This window comes from Girardinichthys multiradiatus, chromosome 9 (assembly GCF_021462225.1).
Source record: "Girardinichthys multiradiatus isolate DD_20200921_A chromosome 9, DD_fGirMul_XY1, whole genome shotgun sequence".
Lineage (NCBI taxonomy): Eukaryota > Metazoa > Chordata > Actinopteri > Cyprinodontiformes > Goodeidae > Girardinichthys > Girardinichthys multiradiatus.
This window is the reverse complement of record NC_061802.1, coordinates 26,700,339-26,719,681: the sequence shown is the minus strand read 5'-3', so window position 1 is coordinate 26,719,681 and position 19,343 is coordinate 26,700,339. Positions and strand designations below refer to the sequence as shown.

General features: G+C 40.3%; 1 protein-coding gene across 1 annotated transcript in view; it reads right to left on the bottom strand.

The window, feature by feature from the left end:
- Positions 1 to 19,343, bottom strand: part of faf1 (Fas (TNFRSF6) associated factor 1) — an 82,818-nt gene that overhangs the window by 44,766 nt on the left and 18,709 nt on the right. Inside the window, exon 8 of the mRNA XM_047375305.1 lies at positions 11,587 to 11,673. Within this exon, the coding sequence (XP_047231261.1) occupies positions 11,587 to 11,673 (87 nt within the window). The remainder of the gene's footprint in view (positions 1 to 11,586; positions 11,674 to 19,343) is intronic.

The window sequence follows — 19,343 nt, the reverse complement described above, 5'->3', positions numbered from 1 at the left end:
ACTCATTCACACACCTAAGGGCAATTTAGAGAAACCAATTAACCTAACAGGCATGTCTTTGGACTGTGGGAGGAAGCCGGAGTACCCGGTGAGAACCCACACATGCACGGGGAGAACATGCAAACTCCATGCAGAAAGACCCCCGGCCAGGATTCGAACCCAGGACCTTCTTGCAGCAAGGCAACAGTGCTACCAACTGCGCCACCATGCAGCCCATTTTCTGGTAATAAAAATATGTTTGTTTTTAAATCAACAGTGACACCTGAAAGTCGTCTATACACATCTTCCTGGGTGTAGTGAAGCTGCACGATAATGTAACAATATCACTGTTGGACTATTTGTTAAGAGTCCATCAGAAAGACCAGATGCAAAGACTTTTCTGGGAGAGTGCACTTCTAAACAGCAGCAGAGACGCAGGGCAGGGCAGCTAAGCTGAGTGTGATAAGGGAAACACAGAAGCTGAGTGTCCCCTGCAGAGGTCCTGTTATCTGCTCTATTGTCAGGTGCAAAGACACACAAAGAGCAGCTGGACATGGTTGAATCAAGAGACGATTACATGCAACGCCAATTGAATCTGAAAAGGACCGAACAGGCTGAACAGAGCTTTTCTCTGAAATGGAGCAACTGCCCATGCCGGCCTCAAGTTCTTCAATAGGAGAGATCAGTGTAGCCAACAGACCTTGAATGCAACATGAACTCAGATGTTCTGCTATTTGACTTGCACTGATAGATAAAATATATCTGCCAATGTTCCCTGCTTTCTATAATGTCTGTTGCATTAGTTTATCTCCTGAGAGTTGGAAAGCAAATCAGGAGCAGAAAAATATTCTCATATTTTGGGCCAGCTGTTTGGAGCAACAAAAATATTATTGCATACATCTTCCACGTGACCTAAATAATATTCAATCATTTTGACTGAGGTTGAATTAGTTTTTTCTCTCACAGAAATATAAAATTTCACAACACATATGTAAACAATGTAATGTAGAAAGTAAAGTTGAAATGCAACCTTGTAAAATTTATTCATATGCATACAAATTCCCTAACATCTGAATTGTTTACACACGCTTTTAATGCTAAACTGAGAACATTTCCTCTATCCTATTGATCCTGGAGGAGCAAGCAACTATTTTTCTGAGATCTTAAAAAAATCAACTGAGAATACACTAAAACCACTTCTACAATTGACTGATGTGTCTCAGATTCCTCCTTGGACTTTATAAAAAGAGAAGGATATACGGGAAGGCTAGTATTACCCATGGCATCTATGAAAGAATAACATCCTGATGAGCAGTCCTCTGTGCTATTTTAAGCACATTGGCTAGAGTGATTTGCAATATTTAAAAACCACAAACCAATAATGACATCAAAACCAAAGGACGCACAAACACTGGCTGCAAGAGCTTTCTTTCAGAGACCACCTTACTGCAATTTGTAAAGAATAAATGTGTTGGACAACAACTAGAATGACAAACAAACTATTTTTTGTTTCCCATGTATTGTAGTAAATTTAACCAAGGAAGGCAAAGCATCCCAAATAAGCAAAAGAAAAACTAAAAAAGCTATTTTTGCCTCATGTAGCTGAAGTAACCTGTTACGTACTACAGAACCGTTCAATGAACCTGTTCATTTCTGAAAACTGCAGGTACACGTCTAAAAGTATCGCCAGGTCAACAGTAAAAGCTATTTATTTTTAGTACAAGCGAGAGGTTTCAAAAATAAAAGAAAAGGAAGAACAGAAATGTAAGTAGCAAATTAAAAGAAAAACTAACCCTAACCTTTCATTTCGGCTTTGAAAGGGCGCAAGACCTGCAAGAGATAACTACTGAGGAAGCACAGACATGCCAGAAGTTATTTAAAGAAAAACTGTATTCTCCATTATGTGTTAAGACATGTCTGAAGCTCGCACAAGCTGTAAGAGAGTGAGAAAGAACAGGACTTTCAGCAGAAAACTGAAAGGCTGAACAGAGTACAGCAAAGTTGCTCTGTTTCATCTTTCTGAACTTTCAACCCACCTGTAATTGAACAATCTAGATCTGGAAATGTAGGCAGCCTTTTGGAGATCTCTGAAGCCCATTTTAAATCCTTTCCTTCAGTGATCTACAAGTGTTTGTTATTCCCAAAAGTGATGGCGGCAAGTTACCAATTTGATTCCGCAATCGCAGCAACATTAGCTGAAAGCTCACACAGCTGGCGATCCCAGTTGATCGCCTTTTATGATGTGAAAGGACATAGTGTTTTATAATGTGTGTGGTTCATGATTTATTGTGGAGCAATGATTTAAAAGGGTCAAGAGTTAAGGTAACAGTCTGCTTTGTTTAAGGAATACATAGAGACTGTTTATTAAGCCAAACTAATTGCTCATGCAAAATTCCAAAGTTAGTTTTAAATTTATTTTAAAAGATTAATAAAACCCTGTATTACAGTGACTCCTCTCTCTCTCACACGTTTAGCACGATGTCATTAGCTACTAGTTAAAACAATGAATACTGCTCTAGAAAAGAAGGGTAAAAAACATGCTATTTGAATAATTATATCTTTATTTAATTATAGCTCTTAAGGAGATACTGGAAGGGGCAATGGGCAAATCAAAGCTTTGTAAAAACAGTGAATGAAAAACAGAACAAAGAACTCTGATTTGTGCATCTCTAATGAAAAACACACTATCTCTTTAATGGTAAAACAAAGTAGGTAAGAAACAGACTCCGATTTCTAAAGGAAAGGACAATATACAATGAACCCATATTTAAAGAACAATGTTCATATTAGAACATGTATTTTCACAAGTAGCATCAGGTCTTAATGGGTTGAAGAAAGCCATGGCCAATTAGGACCTCATATGTGCTAAGCCTAAGAGTTGAATTAGCACAGATGGCTGTAGGTGCAGAGCCAATGAAAGCCATACGAGGTCTGAGCTTTCAGGAAGACAACAAGTCTATTTCTTTTAATCGAGTGGCAATCAAATGTGAGAATCCTGACAGCGAGTACGGAGACGATCGCTGTAAACCCTTTACGCTGCTATTCACAATGAGAGGCTTTTGTCCAACAACCTAATAAGTGTTTAAATCAAGTTGATCATCACTTCCCCACAAAAGGACAGCCTGAAGGGTTTGGAACTGACATTGATGCCAGGAGGAGTGCTGGAAATGGGGAAAAAATGAGTTGAGTGCCTCTCAGTCCTCTGTCTAGCTTTGACCGGATGGCTTTCACCAATGTTGAAGTACATAAGTGCAGCTTGGCGGCTCAGTAATAAAATGTGGAAACAAGGTTGAAGCGCTGCAGGGCATTAGGTCGGGGGGAAGATGAGGGTAACACCCCCCTTAAATGACCCTCTCTCACATCTCCACACAAAAGAAACTGGCTCCTCTTTTTTGGATTCTTTTAATTAACACTTGCATTGAGGCTGTAAGTATTCAGGGGCTGATACAGGGAAAGAATTTTCTCCCTCCTTACCCCCACCTCTCTTGTGCCTCTTCCCTTAAACCTTGTTTCTCCTCCCGGCTCTTCTTCTTCTTTCCCTCCATTCCCTCTCCATTTCATTTTTTTTCTTCCTTTCTAGAGAAGGCAGTGTTTGGATTAGGTGTCTGGCTGTGAGTGTGAGATAATTACCACTGACAGCTGCACTGAAGGCAACCACAATCACAGCAAACCGAGCCACCTCACACCAGCATGCAATGTATAGAGCAAGGAGAGAACGAGATGAGTATGTAAAGAGTAAGAAAAGAAGAAAAAACAAGGCTGAAAAATACCATTCTCACATGTTTGTACCAAGACCCAGACAAGGAGATGCAAAGCAAAAAGAAGACAGAGAGATTGACTATTATGCTGCAGTTAATTTGCACATGAAAGTGTGAATTTTTGACTTTTGGAGCATAGTGAATCAACTGGAACACCACCTGAAGTCAGAACTTGTGCAAACCTTATCACCTTGATGACGAATATGGTTGCGACACATATAACTGTGACTGTCATAATAAACACGGTGAAAGCTCTACCTATGAACATCTCTGAAAACACACACAACGTTGTTTGGGCTATAAGCTGAAAGTGTTGCTGCTACATGCATTCTGTGCATCCCGAGTTGGGTTTTTCCTACTTTTTCTGTGCTATCCATGATGTCGGCAAAGGAGATGACATTGTGAGTGACATGCCAATGGAACAACAATTAGCAATGACACATTTCTGGATGTTGGTCAACATCAATTAGAATTCTTTGTTAAAAATAACTGGACAACTAATTCCTAGGACAATAATTTGCTGTCCCCGTTAAGCAGCAACACCACATTACTCATCCCTAATTATTTATAGCAGCTACTTTGGCTTCTGTGCAAAACAATTAGCATATCCCCCAGATCTGAGTTCAGACTTCAGAAGCTCATAAACCTAAAGACTGGCTAGCCATAAAGTTGGAAAAACTTGCTTTCAGATGCATTCCTTACATTAGATACATTCCACTGTCATATCTTTAGAAGAGGTTGATCTATAAAGTTCTGAGTAGATTTAAATATATAAAAAAATGTATAATCATTGCATAAGAAGATATAGAAAAAAATATTCGGCTTACGGGAAATAATGCAGTTGCTCTCGTCATTGTACTAGACATAAAATGACAAAATACAGAAGTGAATTTTTGGGATGCGTAAAAGCAGGCAGAGTTTCAGACACCTACCTCCTAAAGTAAAGATACAGCTAAGCAACTCAGGAGGTATACACAAAAAAAAAAAAAATTTGCATTAGCAGATAAGGAAGCTCAGTCAGATGGACTACTTCAGTTCTGAATGTCGACTGATGGAGGGTGGTTGAAATGGGGGGGGGGCAGGTGGTGTAGTGTGTGAGATTACTGCTGAGCCCTGTTGCTCTGGAAACCACCAGGCCCTCCTCAATAAACCCTTGGTTCCACAGACGCCTATCAGGTAGAGAAGGATTCCTTTAATGCCAGCTGGGAAACGGAGAGAGGCGCTGCCCTACAAGGCAAGGCACCTCGGAGGTTCCTCGGCATTAATACATTAGCAAACACCATGAAACACTGCATAAATGTCAGCAATTACAGGCCCAAGGGGAGGGGGGTAGACGAATGAGGCGATGCAATAAGGATGTTCCACCGGCTGTCAATCACTGCAACAGGTGTGGAGGAGGCACTGCCAATCAAAGCTGCTCTAATGAGATGAGGCCGGGCTGGAAACAGACCAAGCTTGATCAATTCATCCCAAACAACAGAGGACGTTACCGTCCCACTGGCCTCTCAAATCAGCTGTTGCACAGACCTCTGTCATCCTCAGCACTGTTCAGCAGAGCTTTGCCAAAGCCTCGAGAATCAAGAGGAATTTGAAGGCAGAGCTACATTGTGGTATTCACAAATAATGCCAGAGTATTTGCTTTAATCTACTTGGAGTAAAATGAACTTCGTCAAGTTTTAACTATTGCAAAGTCCATCAGACTTGCATCTGAGCGGGAACTTTTTCCAATACTATCAAGACCATTGTGATGCAGTAAACCCCAAGAAAATTAAGACAAATGCTAAAGTAAACATTCACACAAAGACAGCGTGCATCTTCTAGTGATCCTCTATTTGGCTACCAAGAAAAAAACATTATAAACTGTCTTCTAGTAAATCCAGAGAGGAGATAATGTTGGAATGGAAACTAAACCATTACAGGAGGATTGTAGCATGTCAATAAGTGATGCACAGCTAAAATGTAAAGGCTTTGAATGTGCTATAAGTAAAAAGACATATTAATGTCAAAAAACTTTGCAATATTGAGAAAATCTATATTTCTATATATGTAGGCATAAAATAATTTATCCTGCTGTTTCTGCAAGAGAGGTTAGAGCCAGACCTGCTCCAAATGAGCATCACTTGAACAGACTCAGCAGTCAATTCCAGCGCCCCGTATCACTAGAGTAAACTCTGTAAACCAATCCACTGTTAGGTGCCAACTGAGCGTTATGCATCCTGATCCAGTTTCAAACCTTCATCAGGCCCTGAATCATTCTGAGCGCAATAAACAATGAAACAGATTTAGTGGACAATGCCTGAAGGGATGATGCAACACATAACTACCAGCCTTGTTGAAAGGTGAGAGTTCTTACAAGCCTCTTTTCTTTCACTCAGACAATATATGACTTTATTAAACTAAAACCACACCAACTTAAAGAACTTTCTCAGGAACAATGAATAACTTGCAGAACAAAGTGGAACTATGAGGTTGTTGATCAGGTTGATCAAAAAAGTGCTATTGGTTGCTTCAAAAGGTAAATGCCTCAACTGCTACAGGAAATGTAGTTAAACTACACTGTAAATGTCTTCAGAAATGTCAATCCAAAAAAATATATATATGCTCAATAAAATAAAATAAAAATTACAACTAAATACTAAATCATTTCCCATCTTATTTCTTAGCATAAATGTACAATATAATAAATACGGCCATTGTGATTTCTTAAATATGTTTGAGCACTATATAGTCAGTTAAAGAAACTGTAATAGTTATATAACAATGCAACATTTCTTCATTTAATAATTTCTCCCAGAGACACATGGTGCAGAATACTTTGGAATAGTTTTAGGACAGCTCATCACTGTGGAGTTGGAGGTGGAGATGCCATCATACACCTGCTTCAACAAACCCACTGTCATCTGGACAAAGCCAGTAGCACTGTGAGGATCATGTTCCTTGATTTCTCCAGTGCATTTAATACAATCCAATCTGATTTACTTTGTCAGAAACTCCAGGAGACTCGGGTGGAGGCCTCAACAATCTCCTGGATCAAAGACTACCTGACAAACAGACCACAGTTTGTGAGACTGAAGGGCTGTGAGTCTAACCAGGTAGTCAGCAGCACAGGAGCACCACAGGGGACTGTACTCTCACCATTCCTTTTCACTCTGTACACCTCAGACTTCCAGTACAAGACAGACTCCTGTCATCTGCAGAAATACTCGGATGATTCAGTTGTGGGGTGGATCAGAGATGGACAAGACGATGAGTACAGGGAGCTAGTGGACCGCTTTGGGGCATGGTGTGGAAACAATCATCTCATCTTGAACGTGAATAAAACAAAGGAGATAATTTTAGATTTTAAGAGAAACAGGAATAAGTCAAAAACTATTTCCATAATGGAGAAGTGGAGGTGGTGAAGGAGTATAAATACCTCGGTGTTCACCTGGACAACAGACTAGAGTGGAGATGCAACTGTGAAGCCACCTACAAGAAGGGACAGAGCAGACTGTACTTCTTGATGAAGCTTAGGTCCTTTGGTGTTTGCAGCAAGATGCTGCATATCTTCTATAAGTCTGTTGTGGAGAGTGTGATCTCTTCTGCCATCTTCTGCTGGGGAAGCAGCATCAGAGCCAGGGACTTAAAAAAGCTCAACAAGCTGATAAAGAAGGCTGGCTCTGTTCTGGGGACTCCTCTGGAACCTCTGGAGATCATTGTGGAAAGACGGATTCTTCATAAAATGAAGAACATTATGGAGAACCCTGATCATCCTCTTCATGAGACTGTCCTACAACAACAGTGTCTTCAGTCAGAGGCTTTTTCATATCTGCTGTAAGACAAACCGCTACAGGAGATCCTTCCTGCCCACAGCCATCAGCATCTACAACGGCTCTTTGAGGAAACCTTCATAATATGAGCTACAACAACAATTAATTTCCCTTTGGGAATAATGAAGTATTTTTCAATTGAATTGAATATTTCAAAGTAACTCCAGATACTCAAACAACTTGACCTAATTCAGCTGAACTATATCAGCTCTTAATGCCAACTATTGTTGCTGAGGCCCTACATGGAGTAGTGACACACTTATGTACAATATTCACCACTAGAATCAATAACCAGCCCTACATTTGCAATAGCCCAAATGCAAAAAAAAGCATAGATAAAGCACACGGATGCAAAAACACAAATAAGTTGAGAAATACTTGAAGGAAAATCAGAATTAATTAACAACCAAATCAACTTTAAGCATGAGAATGTGTGGAGCTGAAAGTAATCTGGGGTCTGTAGCTGCCATGTTTATTGGCCCAAACCCCGAGAGATGAGACTGGGCTAATGAGCTAGACACTCACATTGGCTCTCCATCCGCCCGCTAGGCCAGCCAAGCCCCGGGCTTTCTCTGTTAATACCTTCAGACGTTTCAATAAGAGGGCTATGGCTAGTGCAGAGGCCATTATTACACTTCTGTCTCTCTCTTCTCTGTGCTTTTTTAATATCTTCTCAAATAAGAAAAAAAAACAGACACTGCAGTTATGTGTTAGCCAAGCACTGGTTCTCTGTTGGCACAGAGGCTCAAATTTATTCATGGTCTTTGGCCAATAAATCTCCAGCTATGAGCTAATGTCCACAGATGACAAAAAACAGCAAAAAATAAAAACAATTGGTCAATTAATATACAATACCCTTATAAGGCTTAGAGTCAAATTAGGAATATCATTTGATTGGTGATTGAATATAAATGGAGTTTGTTTTTTTTAGTGAATAAGCAAGCATGTATTTGGAAATAAAGATCTTTAAAAGGTTTTTGCATGAAAATATACATGTGATTTAGATTTGTTTGTATTTAACTACTGGTGAACTCCTTTAGATCAGAGAGAAAAAGAAAAACATTTATATAATAATAATAATAATAATAATAATAATAATAGTCTACCCTCTCGACTTACAATTACTGAAAATAAAATGCTAAAATGTTTGAATTTTTTATTTTTCATTCTTTTCTCATTTTCTGTGGTTTATTAATTTAAAGAAAAAGAAACTGAACATATATCCCTGACTACATTTATTGCTTGACTTGCCAAATACATGTAAAAATCCTCAAAATGAATAAACTGATGTCTCCATGCAGTATCAAATACCAATAATTTCTGAGCATTTATCTGATGATGGGTTTTGAAGATTATTTTTCCTTCCTCACTTTCTGTGGTGGCAAGGCAAACTTGGGTGGTTGTCAAGGTCACCAATCATTTCATTTCTTAAATTCTTGCTCTGACTGTAGATACGGCCAACTTTAGATCAGTAGCCATTTTCTTGTGGCCACTTCCTGACTTATAGCCATCATTACACACTTTCGCTACTCTAATGGCATGTTCTCTTGTCTTACCCGTTTTGAAGAGGGGTAGGGAGAAATGGGTCTATGTGTCATCGTTTTTTTCAATACCCTTGGCAAAAAAAAGTCATGGATTATTAAAAGTTTTTAGACACTGGTAAAATTAAATAAGTACAATTTTATTTTAAAAACCACATTTTATTAGAATTGTAGGGGATGCTATTAACCTTTTATCCCCACTGAGTAAATGTTCTCAAATTAAATATAGAATATTTCTAAAGTTTTGGTGTAACATTCAGTAACAGCATTAAAATATATGCATACTTTAAGGCTTTTTACACATAATTACCTAGGTTTGCTTTAGTGTAGAAAAATAGAAAGCACTATTTACAACTTGTGTTATGCAAGACTGGGCGACATTAAATTCATTCAATACCAAATACATAAGTTCAATGCATTCTATGCCTATTGCATTAACATTTTTATTTCTGTTGCAACCCAACACTGTTTGCAGGTTAGTCTGCATTGTAGCGCTGTATTTTGCTTGATTTTCGATGGCTTTACAATCGGCTTCTCTTAGTTGCGATACACAAAAAAAAGAAGCAAACAATTTTCTGTAAAGTAAAAGGGGTGGATTCGCTTTGTCAGCCCATGTCTGCACCATAAAGCAACTGATGTATTTGCTTTTACTGTCAATGCTTACAAGCTTAATAACAAGTCAGGTGCAGTTATTGTTCTCTCACTTTGAGGGTTTGAAATATGAACAATGGGTACCAGATATAAAAAGCTTGTATTCACCAAAACACTGGATACAATGAAACAGCTCATTCTTATCATGTGCACTCATATTACAAACCGTTTTTATTGCATAGGACACATGTGTCAAAGTATGGATTTAAAAGGCAAAGTCAACAGCAATACTCTGAACCAAACACTAGCCGGGCAGATCTAAAGGGAAAACGTTAGCTGAGGGTTAACCCAAGAATGTGTGCCCAGCAGCTTCTCAATGTGGCATGATAAACCATCCCAAACAATTAGCATGGGAACACATATGCTGTCAAAGAGTGTGGGGAGACAAAAGGGGTCAAAGGTTCCTTAACATTCTGTATGGGCCCGACCTCTGATCAGCTTGACACTGCGAACAGTGAATGGCTAGGAAGAGCAACCGTGGGACAGCGAGGTCAGCGGGACTCAATGATGTGAGCTTTAATGTCCACAGATAGGGGACACGGGACGGGAATGGTCTTTGACATCTTAATTAGCTTCAACATCTTACTCTCTGAAGGCTTGAAACTGCAACGTATAACTACATACTAATCAAAACTTTCATTTGAGCTGAGATTTTAGGTATCAATTAAAACCACAGAGTTAGATCCAATAAAAAATAGGCAAACAAACATAGAATATTTATACGGCAAAAAGAATGGCTAGTTTTTCTGATAAATATGTCCATATGCCCTGGGTATGGCGTGATTACTGATATTACAGTTTTAAAAGGTTTGAAATAGTTTCAAAATAACAAATATTTTCCTCCAGTGGTTCGTGTTGTTTAAAGTTTTGTTAGATAGGAGCCGGAGAAAGTGCTGCAAGATAGAGAGATAGAGACCAGAGTTGTCTACAATTTTACGTAGCAAAGTTATGCAGGAATCCCCTCCCCCATCTGTTGCTGTGCACCGCCAGGGAAGTCTGTTACACTTTCCCTAATTTACAATAAAAATTAATTTGGTCGTATCTCCTAGGCAGCTGACGGCAGACTGGCTACCTGAGCAGAGAACCCGACTAACTAATCACCCAACATCAGCTTGTTACAGTATAATAAAGAGATCTAATATTCTGCACAATAAACACTTACTACTACAATATTTAGCAGATGTTTGCGCTTTATTTTTGCTTAAATAAGGGTATCAAAATAAAAATACCAAATACATGTTTAGATTACTTTTTCTGTAATAAACAATGTGTTAGCTTAATTTAGCGACGGTGTTTGTTTAATGGCGTCAATAAAACCAGTTATATCATGTTTTACAGTTTGATTTGCAATCTTTGCATTAACACAATGAGTCCTTGGTATTTTGTCCTGAAGGGTATCATCCCATGTGAATATTATAGCAATTCATGCCTGGTTACATTATTAGTGAGGGGAGATGACAAGGTGGTTGGAGTGTCCTACCCTTTGTTCCAGCTGTGTTTCAGAAACAGGTCTCTTCACATTGTCAGAGACTCCTCATACCCTTTGCATGAACTTTTAAATGGTGGCCATTAAGCAAAGAGTACTGCAACATCAAAACCACCACAATGCCACAGTGCTTTCTGCCTCAAGCTTTTCAAATGCTTCAGTACCATAAAGCATTTGTAATCTCTTTATCCATTTTGTGTTTTTCCATTCATTGTATTTCACACAAATCTGCTGAATGATCACAGAGAAACACAGCCAGGTTTCACTGTAAGCCGTTACGTTAAAAAAAAGGAAATGATACTAAACCGATCAGATAAATGTAGAGGTCAGCTCTTATTTATTAATGAGTGTTTGGCTCTTACAGAATCATCGGACACCGATGCGGGCCATCCCTCCCACTGCTGATGCCGGACTGGGATGTTGGTCAAGTCTGAAACGTTTCTCTTGACCTAGAAAAAACAGATTATTTAACATTAGTACAAAATACTTGCAGCAGAAAACTCACATTGTCAATGACCCCTTTAGCTAAGCTAAATTATAATGACAACTTCAAACTAGGATCTTCATTATCAAGCTATAATGAGGTTTTAAAAGTCAAAAACATTAAGATTTTTGTTCATAACGTTCCCACAATTTAAAGCTTGTTTACTGAAATGCCAGAGACCGTACCTGAGGGATGGCAGTTTCCAGGGGCAATATGAATCCCCTACCCAATCCGCTGCTGCGCATTGCTGGTCAGCTGGCTAAGAGAAGGCTCCTATACTTTTTCCTCACTTACAGATAGACAAATTTAGCTGTTTGAAAACATTTCTTAGATATATTTAATACTAAACACAATAAATAATATAGAAATAAATCAAACAATTCACCTATTGAACATAAAGGTAATGGGACCAAACTTGACCAACTGACATTCCTGAATGAAATATTTTACACAAAGAACAAACCTATTTATCATATATCAATTCTGTCCAATAATGGTTTTCCATGAAAGAAATAATGACTTGTTCTGATTACAACCAACATTGACAGTCATTGCAAAACCCAGCAACGTCACAACTTCAAACACAAGTTCCAAATCTCTCATCATGAGTATAGTACTTGTACTCGTCGTCTTCTGCTTCATCTGGGACCGGTTCGCGGGGGAAGCAGACTCAGTAGAGGTACCTAGACTTCCCTCTCCCCAGACACCTCCTCCAGCTCCTCTGGGGGTAGCCCAAGGTGTTCCCAGGCCAACCGAGAGACATAGTCCTTCCAGCGTGTCCTGGGCCGTCCCCTGGGCCTCATCCTGGTGGGAAGTGCCTGGAACACCTCCCGAGGAAGGCGTCCAGGAGGCATCCGGTATAGATGCCTGAGCCACCTCAACTGGCTCCTCTCGATGTGGAGGAGCAGCGGCTCTACTCCGAGCTCCTCCCGGATGGCTGAGCTCCTCACCCTATCTCTAAGGGAGTGCACGGCCACCCTACGAAGGAAGCTCATTTCAGCTGCTTGTATCCGGGATCTTGTTCTTACGGTCATGACCCAAAGTTCATGGCCATAGGTGAGGGTAGGAACGTTAGACCGAACGGTAAATCGAGAGCTTCCCTTTTTGGCTCAGCTCTCTCTTCACCACAACGGACCGGCACAGCATCCCCATTACCTGAGGTAGCCGCACTGATCCGTCTGTCGATCTCCTGCTCCATTCTTCTCTCACTCGTGAACAAGACCCCAAGATACTTGAACTCCTCCACGTGAGGCAGAAACTCCCCTCCAACCTGAAGACGACAAGAGCCCCTCCTTGAGCCGCCACCTAACGTGGTGGAGGGGTCTGAGTGCTCGAATGATCCTAGAGGCTATTTTGTCTGGGGCTTAAATGCCCCTGGTAGGGTCTCCCATGGCAAACAAGCTATGGGTGACTGGTTAGACAAAGAGCATTTCAAAACGCCTTCATGAGGACCCACAAAGTCGAGGCACGTGACATCACCCGGTATAGCGGAGCCGGGGTCCCACCCTGGAGCCAGGCCTAGGGTCGGGATTGTCGGAGAGCGCCTGGTGGCCGGGTTGCTCCTTGCGGGACCCAGCCGGGCCAAGCCCGAACCAGAGACGCAAGGCAATACCCAAGTGGGCCCACCACTTGCAGGGGGAACCAAGAGGGACCGGTGCAAAGAGGATTGGGCAGCGGACAAAGGTGGAGACCTCGACGACCCAATCTCCAGATGCTTAGGCTGGCTCTAGGGACGTGGAATGCCATGAGTAAAACAAATATATTTTATTTATATAGCCTTTCGCAATAAAACTATCACACAGCGCTTCATAGTATAGTTTCAAATACATAAAGCAAAACTGTACATAAAATTAAAAAACGTAGAAGATATATATAACGAAGAATACATAATGGGGAATTATAATTTACCCCGTCCAAGTTCAGAGAACATCTTCTATTAGCGCCACCAACTGGTGTGCTGGTTCCTCCAAAGTGTCACCCTCTCGAGAGCTTGAGGAGTTCAGTTAGTTTTAGCTGGTCTAAAAAATCCTGCAATCTGTTATCCAGCAGCAGGCAAAGGTGTTAGGTTTCTGATCCCCTGTCTTTCAGTCGTGAAACAAAATCTAGTCTATTAGTGTGAACACCTAGTCTTTTTAAAATCCGTGCCGACTGTAAAAGTCGTGTCGATGTCCTCAGCATAAAAGAGCAGCAAAAATCAATCTTACTAAGGTAATGCTGCCTTAAAACCAACAGCTAGCAAAGTGTGTCTGTAAAGCAGCCAAATGCAGGCTAGGTACTAAAGCAGGTAGCCTATCTAATTAACCAGCTAATATCAGCTTGTTGTACTTCCAGTACAGACAGTACAATATTAAAAAAACAGGACATTTCAATATTATTGTCAAGTATTGCAATGATGATACTGATCGTAACTAACCCACATCTTCCTTGTTTTCTATTTCTTTTTTATTATCACAATGACCCCATCATTCTCTTTGAGCTTAAATGCTCTGGTTAATAACATCTATTTTAAGTGTGGTCGCAAAAGACAATGAAAGTCTGAATGCATGACACCTGAAATATAAAAACTTACCCAATATTGCATCCAAGCAGTGCGTTGCAACCACGATATTGTAAACACCTACATTGCTATAACGACTGTGATTCAATACAGTGATTTATGTTCATGACTGTGATTCATGTCCAGGTCTAATTTTAGTGTTACTCTTAAGAAAAGTGAATAATACAGGATAATATTCTGTGCAACAAGTACTACTGAATATTAGGTTGTTTATTCTATTTTAGATCCAATCTATAAATCCATATTAGTACACACAAATCTTACAAACTTTCTACAACTTGAATAATTAATATTTTGGGTCATTTTTGCAGCAGTAGCAAATAAATCATGTTTTAAATCTTTGATTAAATGAGGTTGTGTTATCACTACTAAATGTTACCAATCCTGGAGTCTCATAGCGGCCCACGTCTACTTATTATCGAGTTTAACAACTCTAAAACAAAGACTACAAGTTTCCACGGATAACACAAGTGAAGACAACTAAAAAAAAATAAAATAGAGCCAGTGTTGCAGGCATTCCTCAGATGCCTCAGCTAATTCCCAGCAACAACAGCCGCACACTCTGAAATGAACAGTATTTCTCTTCTCCCATTCATCTGCCGACCCTGTATCAGCATCACTTAATAACATTCCTCAGTTTTAAACAGTTAGCAGCCAGCAGCGGCTGTCAACCCAAGCGGCGTGTTACACCCTCCAGTGGGTTGTTGGTTTAAAGCCCTCACGCCAGCCCGAATGTGCGAAAGTCAAAGCAGATCAAAGCCACAAGTTAGCGCCTGAGCTCTGATGATGGTGGATTCTGGTGCGTTTGTTCGGGAGAATCCTGACATTCGGGCCCTGCGGGCAGGACGCAGACGCTGAAATAACAACCTTTTGTAGAGGAAAAATCCCTCCATACATGGAGCAAATCCTGTCTTTGTAACGTGCACCGAAGACAGGAGTCCTTCGATGTACTCAGGGCTGCTGCTCATGGAGGTGGAAATTTAAATAATGCTACAAACACATCAACAAAGGACATTTTAGATTCTAAATAAAAGAATCTGCTTAACAATGTATTAATTTTAGGGACAAACACTGTTCTTATTACTAATTTTTTCCATGTCATCACACCTGGATATAAATATATTTTTGTTGAGATGAGTAAAGATTTTATCTGAGTTATAAATCCCTCAGAGAAAATATATTATATTTGTGCTGAACCTGACAGAGCAACACAATTTACAGTACAAACAAAGAGAGACAATCTAAAAGAACAATGATAAATGAGTGGGAGAGTCACTTTGCTTCTCTCTTGTAAATCCCACATCACACTGCTCAGTCTGTCCTTATGAGGAGACGTCGTGGCCAAGATAGCAGGCCGGGGTCAAAGCGGGTGGCCAGTGTTATTACAGAGTGTAATATCTGTGTTTGACCAGCCAGACTACAGGGATTTGACTGACCGGCTGGCCGGCCAACATATAGAGTTGGGGGGGAAAGGGAGGAACAGGAGAGGCATAAACACTAGTAATGAAGAGGCTGCAGTCAGAGGTTAAAGCAGCATCAGAGAAACAACAAACTGACGCCCACCACAGAGAAACCGAAGGTGAGAGGTGGGAGCGGAATGGAGCAGAGACAGACAGCGAAAGACACCTGGCAGAGGACAATCTAATCCCGGCGCTGAAAGAAAACACAGCCAAACAGCCGGCCTACCCACCTGAAACCACACAGCTCGGATATGCGCAGTCCTCTCCTGACATGCAAAAATATGGTGCAATTATGAGAGTTTGGTGCAACCATATGGCTACAAAATGTTATAAAAAAAAGGACAAAATAACTCAAAATCAGACTGACATATCATTCCTGAAATACTGAGGGCAAATTACATTTTTTGTTACAAACACCATAAATGAAGCAATACTGTCTAATGCTGCCCCCTGTCTACCAAGAGCGACATGTCAAAAATAAGTCAAACTGCAACCAATTAAAACATTATATATATTTTAGATCAAAAAACCCAGCTAGCAATGATTCATGGTTGGACTTAATGTACCACTGAAGAATCTTACTGCAAATGAAGAAAACTATTGGACCCAACTGGTGTATAAAATATTGCATCCTACAAATTATTACCTTTCTCCTAACTGTTAATTATTTGTAGAATACAAAATATTGTCACTTTATCTAAATATAGCATTTTCAGAGCCCAAACAAAGCAAATGAGTGAACTTCGTGTTTTTTATTAAATTAGAAAATGTTACTTATTAAATTAGGAAGTGTTCAGGAATCAATATTTGGTGGGACTATCCTGATTTCCAATTGCAGCTTTCGTGCACCTTGTCAAGTTCCCCACCAGGTCTCCTCAGGTAATCTGTACCTTATTTAGTACAATGATGTGTATTTCTGCTGGAATTCAACAGGCACTGCAATGAAATGGCTGTCATACATGTCGAGTGGCTGATTTCAGAGAAATGTTGCAGTGATCTCTGTTTTTTCCAAAGCTGTATGTATGTCTGAGTTCTTTTGAACATAAAGGAGAGTCAGCTGCTGGCCAGTGGACCAAACGACAAAATTAACGATCCAATCATTGTAAATGCCAATTGCCTATAATCCCTGGCTGGAAGCAAATCAAAGAGAAGGAAAGGTTTCCATTAAACAGTCACAAGCTTCTCTCATTTTCTCTTGTTCTTTCTCTTCATCCCATCTAAGCACCAGATGCCTTTCTTTCATTTTGCTTTCCACCCAGCCTTGCTTTTCTCAGTCCCCCAGCCGCTGTCTGCATTTGCTCCCCTATGTCTCCCAGCTGCAGGGCAAGGGATGGGGCCTTGGTGGGGGTGCACAAGACGAGGGAAGAATCCCCAGTACAAGTGGTCTGGTCACGGACAAATCGGGACCCAGCAGCCATTCCTATTCTACCCGGTACTCCCCTAGCAAACATTTGCTCTGCAGCTTAGCTCACAAGCTAGCCAGCAACATAGACCACCCCACCCCAAACCCTTGTCTGGTTATGCCAATTAAGAACCAACACAAACTTTGGTTTAGGAGAAGGAGAAAAAAAAGGGTGAAGAGGGCCACTGGGAAAGGCGTAAAGAAAGAAAAAATAAAAAAAGGAGGGATAAGGGAAGATTGTTGGGTTTCGACAGCCAAAATAAATAAAAGGAGAAGATAAGACTTTTTTTGTGAAATGTGCAGACAGGACTCCTAAATCTTAAGCTAAGAAAATAAGAAACCGGCAAAGGAAAAAAGTATTATGGCAAAGCCAGAAGAGAGGAAAAACAGAGTCAGACAGGCTGAAAATGTTACAATCTTCTTTGTAAGTGAAAATAAATTACTTTACCCCTGAGTACCTACTTTTATTATTTTTGGCTCCTAATTTTTCACTATCCTTCCTCTGTCTCATAAGCAAGTCAGAAAAAGCAACTTTAACCTTGTTGAATATTTTTCCACTTCTTGGAAGCAGCAGCATTTTTTGAGACTGTGCCTAACCTTGGCCTACACATCTGATGTCTGCAGGTTAAAGTTTTAGGTCTCATTTTCTCAGCAGGGGACTTTCAGATGCCTAAAGACAAACATGTGTAAGGAAAAGACCGCTACATGAAGGCCTGTTTAAGCCCACATTGTCCCTTCTCCATCCCCTCTTGCCTCTTTCTGCACCCCCCCCCCACCAAGCTAACAGTCCTCGGTTCTTTTTTCTGCGGCCGCAGCTCCCACTCCCACACCACATGGGCCCCTCCCCTGTGTTTGTAATCCCAGCAGAAACACTTAAGGTTCACAGTGGGTGCTCATCAAAACCATCTGCCTTAGAGGAGAGTGAAAGTACAAAAAAAATAGAAATGATTAAATGAGGAGAAAACTGGAGAGTGCGAAAGACGAGAGGAGGACATCCAGGGAGGAAGGCAGCCTCCAGCTAAGAAGCTAGTTAAACTAATCTAATCAATTAGCACCATTACAAGCTCTGTTAGAAGCCTGATTATTAATTATGTGTTCTTCCGCTGTACGGAGGGTCCATGCATTAACCACAGTGGCTGCACAGAGCAAAACAGACGACTGGCCGACTTTTACTTTGAGATTGTGTTATTAGTTTGGATGTATAACATGACAACCAGAAAGAACATATAAGCCACAGAAGGAGCTGGTAGCAACTAGGGATGTGTGGAGAAAACAGCTGATTTTCAGCTTGACTAGTTTTGAGTGGTGATTGCACAAAAGCTAAGTGCAACCAGGACACACTGACAACACTCTTCAGGTGTGGAAGTTGCAACTGAGTGACGAAGAGTTGAAGTTAGCCATTTTCAGGGCCAATTAGGATGTTTCAGAATGAAGTCAGAGGAAAAACAGAGATGTAAGAAGATATATTAAAGAAAACTGTATTTTCTAAAATCTTGGCACACTGTGTGATTTCAAATACCTATGGGACTCAGACATCCCACTGTCTGAGCTAAATAAAATAAAATCTTGATAGAAAATCCTGTCACACTGTACAACAGAAGAGGTTTGTCGCAGTTCAATCAATCAGTTTAATCCAAAACAAAAAAACTGTTTCACGTAATGAACCAACTTTCCTTCAGGCTGTGAGAGACCCAGAGAGCGGAAGACTTCAGCAGATAACAGGAAGGGTGAACACAGTACAGCAAAGGCTGCTCTGTTTTAGCCTTTTGAGTTTGTCAGGGAACATGGAGGATTTGGAAATGTTGACAGTTTTTTTTTGGAAATCTCAAGGTAAGGATCTAAGGATCATACTATAGAATATTCACACAGAGACAGAGGTTTCAGTAATGCTTCTCTCACTACTCGCTGATATAAGATGCAAAAGACGCTTTGAAATGTTAACTTTATTTTTTTTAATCTGCATCAGCATAAAAGGGAGATTGAAAATCTTCAAACTCTGAGTGGTGTATCTCTACTAAAAGCATGAATTTCTTAATTCAGAGTTGCAGTACAATGATTCCACCTGATTCTACTTGGTGAGGCGTATTTCCCAAAATTACAGAGGAGAACTTGTTAATTATGAATGACTCAGGTACTCAGGTCTCCCTTTAGCAGATGGGGTGAGATCATGGCAGTAATGTATGTATGTGTGGTCAAGTGATGGTCTCAGCTCACAA